This window comes from Sceloporus occidentalis, unplaced genomic scaffold (genome assembly GCF_023333645.1).
Source record: "Sceloporus occidentalis isolate IW3139 unplaced genomic scaffold, rSceOcc1.0.p SCAF_159, whole genome shotgun sequence".
Taxonomy (NCBI): Eukaryota; Metazoa; Chordata; class Lepidosauria; order Squamata; family Phrynosomatidae; genus Sceloporus; species Sceloporus occidentalis.
In genome coordinates, this window is record NW_028317139.1 from 1,453,597 (window position 1) to 1,466,394 (window position 12,798).

The window sequence follows — 12,798 nt, forward strand, 5'->3', positions numbered from 1 at the left end:
GCTGGCCCTTCAGTTTTCTGTTTATCCTGTGTGCCTTCAATCTTTCATCCTTCCCTTTTATTACAAAATATCTTTAATTCCATTTGCCAAGGGCAATCAAAATGCTTTTAAAATAATAAAAAAAGTGTAGAAAACTATAGTGCCTTGATTTCTCTCAATAAGAGTCCGAAAAAAATAATAAGGAAATACTTTAATCTTATTTGCTTCCTTCAAAGTCCATTGCCGCACAATACCAGTGCCTGTAATAATATTAATAAAATCATTATTGCAATAAGGTGTTTTTAAAGTGCCCACAATTTTAAAGTACAATTACCCAGGGGCGGATCCAGACGCTGACCTCGGGAGGAGTTGTCACATTAACACACAATCAGACACACTTATACAAAGACACTCAACACTAAAATACATACGCCCACACATACCCAGACAAAGACACATGTTGACATACTGACATGCCCAGACACACACACACGAACATACCCAGGCAGATGTTCACACACTAATATACTCGGATACACAAACATACTGATATATCCAGACATACACACACACACACACACACACTAACGTACCCAAAGACACATGTTCACACACTAATATCCCCAAACATACTGACATAGCCAGACATACTCACAAACATACCCATAGACACATATTCACACATACTAACACGCCCAAAGACACTCAGACATATACGAACATACCGACATACACTAACATACCCAGACAAAGACGCCTGTTTACACGTGGTTACCAAGACACACGTGGCAAGCCGCCGTGCTGCTCCTGGGGGGGTCACGCAATGCAACATTACATAACCCTGCCACCTCCTGGAAACTGGCAATTGGATCTGCCAATGCCATAACCACACAATATAACAATCTTGCATCAAAGTGCTAACCTGGTTTAATAATAGCCATTGGGTGGCTCCTTTCACATGAATGTCAGAGTTAAAGAAGCCTGTATTTTCTCCCTGGTTTCAAGCTAACCAAATAAAGCATTGAGCACTGCCTGGTCCGCTGTGCGCACTTTCAAGACTATTTAAGTTGAATTTTTGTAATGCTTTGCTACGTGTAAAAGACATGGTGTTCTTCCAAGCCCAAATACCTCTGCCATCTATATACATGATGAATCAATGATAAGGAATTTAAGAATGAAGGACTTAGTAGTCTAGCCACAGCTGGAGAGCTTCACCACTCACAACTTCACCAATGTAGAACTGATAGCCTCATTCATTTTCAGAAGTAGTCTTACTTATACCATTTTTTTTTACATTTTGATTAATCCGCTCTGCATGGTGTTCCTGTTAGATCCTGCACACTATCATGTATGGTACCAATTTACCAGTTAACATTGCAAATTATATCATCATATCATCATTATGAGTGACTAGTCCCTCAAATAGAATCCTAGTTTTATAATTACAATATGTAATCTGTGTTAACTGATGACCATGATTTTAGTTCAAATTCCATTCATGGAGTTTAGCTCTCTAGTAATGTAACACATTTTTTTATTACAGGATTGCTGATGTGGAGGACCCTTCCAGATTAAAAGACAATTATTTGCATAAGTGGACACCTCCAGGTAAAGCACCTCAGATAACAGAAACTGTAAGTACACCCCAAGAAAGCAGAGCAAGATCTGGGACCCTGCCCAGCGATTATAGATTTGTGAATGAAAATGTAAATCAAGGACACAGAGATATTGGCTATTCAGCTGTTCCCATACCAGAAGCCAGGGCCGTTTCACATATAGGAGAAGAGAACCAGTGGCAGGATCAGACTTCTGTGAACAAAAGGCGTGGACCTCCTCCCCAAAGGCCTCCTCCACCCAAATTGGATAACAAATACTGGAGTCAGAACGGTTCTACATCTTCTCTTACTACATCTTCAGAATCTTTGCTTACAGCCCAAGGAAAAACCATACAGTCTGTTTCACCAAACACGTTTGATTCCACTAAATCTCAGTCAATTCATGTACCGCCTGATAAAAATCTAAATGTTCTTTCACATGATCCACAATTTTCTCGGTCATCACAAAATGAGCAGAACCTAGAGAAGAAGCATATTGACCCTCAAACCACAGTGTCTTCAAAGTCTTGCTATCTTCAAAAACCTGGGATGGAACCATCGAGATCACCTTCACCTCAGTTTGCTCCACAAAAATTAACAGACAAGCCTCCCCTTTTGGCTGAGGATGTATCCAGGTATGTGATGAACAAAGTTGATGATATGTTTCCTGTATTATTTGAAGTTTTGCTTTGTTTACATGTCTTTATGATATTTTCTATTACTGAATCAGTTACAGTGTTTACAATTAATTGGTTACACACAGGCCCGGACTGGGACAAAAAATAGGCCCGGGCATTTAAGCCTGAGCAGCCCATTTTTATTTATTTATTTATTTATTGTTAAAGCCCACCCTTCATGTACCATCTTTGCATTTACTCACACATTCACACAAATCATTAACACATTCATTAATGCAGTCTCACATGAATTAATTGTCATACGCATTCACATAATTCATCCACACATTTATTCATTCATTCTCATATGCATTCACACTACCCCTTCTCCTCATCTTATCTGCCCCCTTCTCACTGTTCCCCCTTTTCACTATGTACCCCCTTCCCCACTTCTCAATATGTATCCCCTCTCTGCCCCTTCTCACTGCACCCCCCTCCCTCACCCTACTTACCTTGTTGCCGGAGCAAGTGACCGGGCCCGCGGCAGGGCCAGATTGACTTAGGGGCTGATGGAGCTGCAGCTCCAGGCCCCTACCTTAAAATGGGCCCAGTCAGGACCGAACTGACTGGGCCTATGCGGCCTCTACGGCCGCATTAACGCAGGGCCCCTTAAGCCCGCCGCAACTGCGACCGGGTCCGCCACGCTAAGGGGCCGGGAAGCCCCCACCAGGGCCGGCTTTAGGGGTCTGCGGCCGCACAGGGCTTAAATTAAAACATCTGGGGTTTTTTTTACTTTATTTAACATCCTCCGTGTTATGAAGTAATGTTATTTGTATACAGTATAGTTCTCCAAAAAATGTAGTTGTATGCCATTGGGCCAATAACCTTGTTATTATTTTAACTGAAAAAGTTTGGTATACTAATATACTGCATCGTTCTGTTTTTTTCGTATGCAGTATCCAATCACATGTGCTCAAGAAATATGCAAATGTATATTTGTGCATCATCTAACTATCTGATCATCTCTTTTCCAGAATTGAGCGAGTGATTGACAATACCACTGTGAAAATGGTCCCAATTAAGATTGTTCACTCTGAAAGCAATGCAGAGAAAGAAAGCAGACACAACTTGCTAAGTGCAGTTGAACCTCCTGCCTTACCCACGGGACTTGCAAAGGACCAACTCAAGACTCTTAGCACATCTGAGCAATCCTATTCCCGCTTCTGTGCATACACAAGACATGAACCAGATCCTGAGGTCAATCAATTAACCCAGGACCCTGTAGGAAACACAAATGAAAACAAGGCGTCTCACCTTCCATCTAGCAGCTCGAGGAGCAAAGATGTTTATGCTGACTTTAAGTCGGAGGAACTGATGAGAGAAATTGTTGGCAAGGATAAGTCTCTGGCAGACATTTTAGATCCTAACACCAAAATGATGACCACAATGGACTTAATGGAAGGAATATTTCAAAAAGATGAGCACCTTTTAGAGGAAGCCCAGCAGCGCAGGAAGCTTCACCCAAAAGTCCAGTCTCCAAGACCTCCTGATGAGAAGTAAGCACTCAGTTTCGCATGTTACACTTTAATGTATATATAATTTGTGTTCACCTTATTAGTCTTTATATCAAAGCCCACGTTGCTTTAAGCTCAGCCTCTAGATCACCCCCTAATTGATACCTGTTTAATGGGATAACTTGCTAACGCAGATCCTTCAGTGACTGAAAGGGAGCTGAGGGCCCACCAAAAAAAACATGTATCCTCTCCAGTGATCTTCAAAAGTAAAATTCAATCTTCTAATGTAAACTTCAAGTTTCAGTAGCATGGGAGCATAAGATTTACATGGCTACCTAGGAACTATGTACTAGAAAAAGTGATTTTGTCGTTATGCTATAATGCATCATTGAGGGCACAATTAGTACTAAACCCACATAAAAGCTTTTCATAGAATGCCCTTGAAAAAAAGCAGCAATTATATAATTGTTTAAATAATCCCTGTGTGTTGAAATCATAGATGACATTGTTGAGTGCTACCATCACGCTACCTTTTATTTTTCCTCGTGGGCGCACTCTTATGTCGCTTGCCCCATGGCGCTGTACACCATGTCGACTTGACCTCACCATGTCGACTTGGGCAGTTATGCTTGGATGTATTCAATAGCCAGGGCACAGCGATGTACTAGATAATCAGGATAGGGCAGTGACCAGACTCACAGACATTACCCATTGGAAGGAAATACATTAAGACAAACAGTTGATTTTCTCTTTTTTTATTATAAAAAAATGGCTGCACAACTCCATTCCTGCATGGCCGCCAACAGGCCACCATTTTTGGACATACCAGCTTGAGCACAGGCATCTCGGCTAACTGCGCAGAATTGCGGCCCTTGGGGACTAAAGTAATGCAGCCCTGTTGTAAAACCATTTAAATGGCGTTCCTTTTTATTGGTTGGTAGATAATCAGAACAGCCACATAAGTGGTAGATGTAAATATAGTAAGGAAATTAAAACATGGATGGGAAAGGTACCTATTCTGCCATCAAATTCTGTGTTGCTGTTGTAACATATTATTATGTGGAACCCATCGCTAACTGCCTTGCTGTAGATTGCTGATGGCAGTGATTGAAAGAGATTAAACTGCCTACTGATCCGTGTTACACATTCCATAGCAGGACTGCTTTGGTTGTGTTTTACAGATATCTGAGCCTTGATGTGTCACGTCTCATACAAATATTCAATTTGTGGTTTATTTGTTTTATTCAGAATGTCAAGTTGCTAACTTGGCCATATACAGAGAAAATTCTGTACCACTGTACATTGTACCAATTTGTGTTTGAAATCCGATAGATTTTTTTTTTAACGTTCCTGCAGATTTCGTTTCAATACCGTAAATGTCTAAAAGTACATCGCCAGTCTTGTGGTATGTGATAATCGGTGCTTTTAATGGTAACCTGCCAAGGACATAGGGGGAAAAAAGCTTAACATATACTCACATGGGTGGAACACAAAATATTTCAGAACAGATCAAAGTGGGTCAAATTTTGTTTGTTCTTTCAGTAACGTGTTTCTCCTCATTCTAGCTTTGTTTCCCAGTAAGAGCTACTAGCTTTAAAAGGAGTCATGAGATTGAAGTGAATACATTGTGCAACGGCTGCCATACTAAACACGTCTCTGCAGTAAAATATTCTGTAATTCTTTATACTTCATAACCTACAGACGGTGCTAGTGAGGAAACCCTAATATATTAGTGCCCATGCATGTTTTGATTGTGTCCTATCTTGTCACAGGAAAGAAGAACAGAATGCGACAGCAGCCATTTCTCTGACAACCAGTTCTGCGTACTACAGCACGTCTGCCCCGAAAGCCGAGCTCCTCATTAAGATGAAAGACATGCAGGAGCAGCAGCACCCCGAGGAGAGCTCCGAGGACGAGTTGGATAAGGACCTGTCTGAGAAAAAGGTACGTTTGTGCTGAAAGTGAGCCTCAATCTGTTGTGTATTAGCAGTGCCACACTAATGTGGCCAGTAGAGGGCACTGTGCGAAATGCATTGTTTCATTGATTCTTTCTTGATTTATACCTTTGTTATAATCCGCAGCGCTGTACAATAGGTAGACATAACAGGTATAACAAATATAACATGGACATAACTAGTAGTGTGTAACAGTATGCATTTATAGAAAGAAAAGGTGAGGATGGCCTTGCTTAAACAACCTTAAAATTGTTACTATAAAGAGGTTGCCATAATACTTTGTGTATGCATGTTTTATGATCAAGCAGTTACAGCAGACATACAGCAAAGTACCTTTTCAGTTGTGTAATTACAACTAGTGTGTGTAGGCAGAACTGGAGCATTCACTATAGAAACAATATTAAATGCACATATTCTCTGCAAATAAAGCGCCATTCTGGTGCCATTTCTATTAAACGGTGACACTGTATAATGAACGCGTGGACTAGTGATTTAAATGGATGGTTTAAAATCTAAATGCTTGTTTTGTTTTTTTGTCAAACGCATACTGTTGTGGTATTTTAAATAGTAGGCTTTCTTCCTAGTAGAAAAACAAAAATAAAACTGGGGACAGCTGCTGTAGAAATGTAATTACAGGCGATTATACTTTGGGCTCGAAACTTAAAACCGTGTAAATATGGAGGTGACTAAAAGGTGGTGTCCTTTGTGCTGTTGCAGTGTTCCAAATAAAATAAACTAAAAGGGCATATGCGTGTTTGACGTTCTTAGTCTTAAAAAAAGGATATGAAGCGCTGTGTTCTTTAGAGGATTTAGGAATTCTCCGTCTGGGCTCCTTTGGAGAGCCTTGAAGATTGTTTTGCCTTTACTCCTGAACATTAAAAGAACAGTCTAGTGTTGCATTCATCCCACCAATTAAGAATGCATATTAAAGTACTTCATTCTGCTTAAAAGTTTGCCCTATTGAGCAGTGGCACTATGGGGAGCCTGATAGCCCAGTAGGGAGATTGGCTTGCTCCTTTGTGGCAGAGGGTCTTCCTCCCCCTAGATGCGCCACCCTACACATAGACCTTGTTCGCCTAGGCCAGAATACAACACTGGTAACGAGGAATCTGGCACACACACCACTCGCATCAAGACCAGAACAACCTTATATCATTATATTGGCTTCTCTTCCCACAGTTCTCTGACTACCAATGCGTTGTTCTAGAACAGTTGGCATACTCCATATCGGGAAGCTAATTGTCTGTTCTACAACCGACTTCCAGAAAGTAATGCTATTAAAAATAAACTTGTGACATAAAGCAGTAAATTCATAAACTATTTAAAATATATCCTTAAGCCCTATTTTTTTGCAATAAATCTTCCTAGCAGCTTTCAAAATTATTCATTAAGCATAAAGAGCTTTAATTCAATGTGTGGTTTAGTTCTGAAAATGAATTGTTTCCACCAAATGGAGAAATGATCACAGAGGCAGATCACAATGTGATAACCAAGATGAACGTTCCCCAAGTCCATCTGAACTCAGGTGAAGGCCTTCCCATCAGCAGATAGTAGTTATTTTATGGTGTAGGGTAGTCTACTGATACACAGCCCCATTGTTTTATAGTTCCACCTGAACTGAAAGTTATTCCACTAGCCATGAATTTGTTTCTTGCCAGACGGGAAACCAGTCACTCTTGTTTTGGAGAACATCCTCCTTGGAATATGACATATAAATCATTCTTACGCAAGCTTGATATTTGTTTTCTGCCAAATCTGCACAGTACTGATGCCTGTCTAAACGTGTTCAGTTTTATAAACGCTCCTGAACTTTGAGCATATAATTAAGGATTGAATATATAAGACACTGGGGGATTTATGAAGCCAAAACTATGACTTAAACTGCAACAAAAAAAAAGGATTTTGTAAGATACACAGCCATATGAATACATTGAGGAGGGTGCGTGTGTAAGTAATTGACTATGACTATAATGCCCTTAGCACATTGTACAAGGCAGTTCATATGTGACCAGAAAACGGCAGATGTAAGACTATACTCCCCATTCTTTTCATACACAATGGGTAACATAAGATTGTGGTGGCATAGAATCCCAGTGCAATAAGGCAATCACAAAAATAGTTAAATTTTGACGAATTGTTGACAAGTTTTATTTTCAGTAATCCTTTATCTAATTTGACCCAGCTAGCACAAAGGTATTCTTTTTCCTTGCCACCTATAAAAATAATTTATACAGAGGCTCTGTTGTACATGCCAATATAATAAGAAATAAAAAAAAATCCTGAAATTAACAAGCAAAGCATTTGTCAAAGTACTTTAAAAGAGCTTTTCATCCACATCATTATTTTTCTTAGAAGCTGCATTTGACTAAAATTAGCCTTGATCTGCCTGTAACTGTGTTGGTTTGTGGACCCATGGCAGCACCATATGGTACATTCGGTCAAAATTCACAACACACAGGTAGCAAAGAGATTCAGTTCTTATTTTATGTTAAGAACGTGCAGTATCTGATTTGCGAGCTGTAGTTGAGGTCTGTGTTGCAGAATCACGGATCTTACTTGGTGATAAAACAGATATTTAATAGTAACACCTGCTTAATTATTTCCTCTTTTTAAGTTTTGATGCCAGCAAACTGGGACCTGAGCCTAGAGAAATATAAAATCGCCTTGTTCTCTGTAGAGAAAAATTATTTTAATATAGCAGTAGTAACAGGGCTGGATTTTCATTTATTTCAAGTGTGGCCATTGACATGTCTACACAAGAGAAATGTGGATCATCTAAAGGAGTCTATGTTCAGTAATGCAATTTATGATGTGTCAGGCATGGAATGTTTTAGTAGGGTTAAGATGTCATAAATCAGCAACATGTGTGGTCTATTTACCTAGAGATGAGTTGGTCTCAAGATTAACTCAGAGATTATATCATCTCTGTATTGTCAAATCTCTTTACGGTCAAATTGCCCAATCCAACCTCAGTGGGAATCCAAATTCCTCTTCCTGATTGCTTTACAATTGAGAATTCAATGCAAACTTTTCAAGTCACAGTCGAAACTAAATTGAAACTGGGGACTGTAAGACCTGGAGTGGTCCTCAAAGTACGAATTTACTTTGTAACACAAATGCAGACAAAATACAGATGAGTGAAAAGGGTCCTTCTCACGATAAGCATAGTGTCTGCACACCAGTCTTTGCTAGGACATGAAACCAATTCATCTTCCATATTAAAATATGTTTAAAAACCTATTACCCATTTGGCATGCTCGTAGGACGAGGCCACGTGATGATAAATAATTGCAACACAAGGGCGCACTAACAGTGATGATACAGTACTCCTCTATTTAAGTTCTAATGGGAACAGGTAGAGAAGTTTGTCATGTTCGACGTATTATGTATCTTACATTAAAAATTATGACCGTGATGAATGTGGGACACAGTTTAACCAACCTTGGAAATCTATAAGCCAGAAATGAAAGTTTTGACGCATGAGCTGTAAAAACCCGGAAATGTTCCCTTTCCTGGCACAGCTTATTCTTTGTTGTTTGCCTTTGTAATAGATGACCTTTGCACTGCCACAAACAGCATTATAAAAAGCGTTCGCCTTTGCAAGAAGGGGGGGGGGATCTACACACCTGCGTGGTCTCCACCTTTTCTACAACAGAATGTCGGCGTCGGCAATAACTGAGCAGTTTAAACAGTCAAGTGATGTAGTCATTAATTTCCTGTATTGTACATTATTTTTAGCAGCTAACATACTCAGAGGAACATTTATGAGGTTAAAGAATCTAGCTGCTATACAGTTGTTCCACTTTTATTAATGGTATTTTTAAACTCTTCTGTTCCATAGCAAGAATTGATAGACAGCATAAGTAGAAAGCTGCAGGTTCTCCGTGAAGCCAAGGAAACTCTTCTAGAAGACATCCAGTGTAACAACGCTCTGGGCGAGGAGGTTGAAGTAATCGTAAAAGAGGTCTGCAAGCCAAATGAGTTTGACAAGTTCCGGATGTTCATTGGTGATTTAGAGAAAATTGTGAACCTTCTGCTGTCGCTTTCCGGACGTCTTGCTCGGGTGGAGAACGCCCTTAACAACTTGGATGAAACGGCTTCTCCTGAGGAAAGGGTAAGTAGTTTTTCTATAGAAAACTGGTTGACAGGCTGAGGGGCTGGAATAAACAAATATATAGTATGTCAAGATTCAACATCCAGTCTTATTCTTTCTATTTGTTTAATAATAATGACAAAAAAGAGGTCACCAAAAGCAGTATCTCAGCTGCTTCCAACAGGAGATATTAATTAGTTATAAACTAGGGCTGCAACTAACGATTATTTTAATAATCGATTAGTTGGCCGATTATTTTTTCGATTAATCAATTAATCGGATAAAAAAATTTTTTTTTTCAATTTCAAATAATGTAATAAAAAACGTACAATTTACACTTTCATCTCTTTATTGCAATGGCCTCTCTCTATTCACCTTCTTATTTTACTGACATAATAATAAAAGCTACAAGAACCCAAACACAGTGTTTCTCAAACTAGGTTTAAATACAAAGTTATTAGTAAATATTAATTCATATGTTAACTATTTTTCATATTTAATAAAAACTATGAGAAAAAAGCCTTGTTTAAAATTTTTTTATTTACCAAACTGCCCCCGGTTATGCACATCTGACCCCCAGCTTGCCACTGGGCCCCCATATATGCCTTATACCTCTTATATGCCAGTGATATGCAACTGAGCCCCCTGATATACCTTTTACCCCCAGATATGTTTTATACCCCCCTGATATGCCTAATATCGATATGCCTTATACCCCCTATATGCCCTGAAATTCATAATACCCCCATACACCACTATAACTCACCCATACACCACTCTGGCTCCTCCCCCTCCCATACACCACTCTGGCTCCTCCCCCCCCATACACCACTCTGGCTCCTCCCCCTCCCAAACCACTCTGCCTCCTCCCCTCCCATACATCACTTTGGCTCCTCCCCCCCATACTCCACTCTGCCTCCTCCCCCCTCCCATACTCCACTCTGCCTCCTCCCATACTCCACTCTGCCAACTCCCATACTCCACTCTGCCTCCTCCCATACTCCACTCTGCCTCCTCCCCCCTCCCATACTCCACTCTGCCTCCTCCCCCTCCCATACTCCACTCTGCCTCCTCCCCCCTCCCATACTCCACTCTGCCTCCTCCCCCTCCCATACTCCACTCTGCCTCCTCCCATACTCCACTCTGCCTCCTCCCATACTCCACTCTGCCTCCTCCCCCTCCCATATACCACTTTGCCCCTCCCATACTCCACTCTGGCTCCTCCCCCGCCCATACACCACTCTGGCTCCTCCCCCTCCCATACACCACTCTGGCTCCTCCCCTCCCATACATCACTTTGGCTCCTCCCCCTCCCATACTCCACTCTGCCTCCTCCCCCCTCCCATACTCCACTCTGCCTCCTCCCCCCTCCCATACTCCACTCTGCCTCCTCCCCCCTCCCATACTCCACTCTGCCTCCTCCCATACTCCACTCTGCCTCCTCCCATACTCCACTCTGCCTCCTCCCCCCTCCCATACACCACTCTGCCTCCTCCCCCTCCCATATACCACTCTGCCCCTCCCATACTCCACTCTGGCTCCTCCCCCACCCATACATCACTCTGGCTCCTCCCCCTCCCATACATCACTTTGCCTCCTCCCATACTCCACTCTGCCTCCTCCCCCCTCCCATACTCCACTCTGCCTCCTGTCAGCCACAGAGGTTCACAAGACACCAGGGTGCCGGGTAGAGAGGCAGAGTGCCGTATGGGAGGGGGAGGAGCCAGAGTGGTGTATGGGACGGTGGCGCCCATACACCCCTCTGACTCCTCCCCCCTCCCATACACTGCTCTGCCTCTCTACCCGGCTCCGTTACTGACAGGAACTTTCACTGCAGCTTCATAGAAGCCTCAGCGTAAGTGAAGGTGAGTAACGGAGGCTGTCTGTGCGATGCAGACCCCCACCTGCTGACAGAGAGGATGATCCTCTGTCAGCCGGTGGGGGTCTGTACGATGCGCACAGACAGCCTCCGTTACTGCCCTTCACTTACGCTGAGGCTTCTATGAAGTCAGTAACGGAACCGAGTAGAGAGGCAGAGTGATGTATGGGAGGGGGGAGGAGTCAGAGGGGTGTATGGGAGGGGGAGAGAAACGGAAGTGAGAGACAGGCCGACAGTGAGGGGAATCCAGGTCCCCTGCAGCGTTGCGGGGGATCTGGATTCTAGTGTTATAATCCGATCTCTGTTTGAGGTTGGATTAGAATTTTTATAATCGATAAAAATCGATTCTATTAATCGATAATGAAAATCGTTGACACCGATTTTCATTATCGATTATTATCGATTTTATCGATTAGTTGTTTCAGCCCTATTATAAACCCAGCTACTTATGTCCAGAGCATATACATACCTTGTAGGAATGGGCTATGTAGTTCACCACAGAGAAACGTGTTTAGGTAATGACAAAGATTAGATTGAAGATTGTTAAGAATAAAATCAATATGGAGAAGAGTGTGTGTCTGTATATAGTGGACTTTTCAGCGTCACACAAACTGAGGAGTTCTGATTTTTTTTTTTAAATAATTGGCTAAAATTAATGTTTCTTTTTTTTTTTCTTCAGAGAACACTAGTGGAGAAACGGAAGTTACTGACTAGACAACATGAAGATGCAAAGGAACTGAAGGAAAACCTAGACCGTCGAGAACGCACAGTGTTCGACATTTTGGCAAATTACCTTAATGAGGAAAATTTAGCAGATTACGAACACTTTGTAAAGATGAAATCGGCTCTAATTTTAGAACAACGAGAACTGGAAGATAAAATTAAACTTGGGGAAGAGCAACTGAAATGTTTGACCGACAGCCTTCCACCAGAACGATTCAAGTAAAGGGACTTTGTAGTCACAAGTGGAGTTCTGGCCAACCTTACGTTATATGATTTATATTTACTCAATGTGCAAACAAATAGCACCATTAATGTTTGTGGGTGTCACAAAAAGTGACAATACTTAACCACTAGCAATAATTTCTTGGTTTTGTTCCAATGCTATATTTAATTTTTTTATGTTTCACTGTACAGTTTTTCTCGATACTGTAGACACTTTTAAT

General features: G+C 41.4%; 1 protein-coding gene across 1 annotated transcript in view; it reads left to right on the forward strand.

The window, feature by feature from the left end:
* The window catches only part of LOC149280152 (protein Shroom2-like), a 96,140-nt gene extending 83,562 nt beyond the window's left edge, over nt 1-12,578 (forward strand). Inside the window, exons 6-10 of the mRNA XM_089500770.1 lie at nt 1,523-2,209; nt 3,226-3,747; nt 5,478-5,649; nt 9,502-9,774; nt 12,312-12,578. Coding sequence (XP_089356896.1) covers nt 1,523-2,209; nt 3,226-3,747; nt 5,478-5,649; nt 9,502-9,774; nt 12,312-12,578 — 1,921 coding nt within the window. The remainder of the gene's footprint in view (nt 1-1,522; nt 2,210-3,225; nt 3,748-5,477; nt 5,650-9,501; nt 9,775-12,311) is intronic.
* The last annotated feature ends 220 nt before the right edge of the window (nt 12,579-12,798 follow it).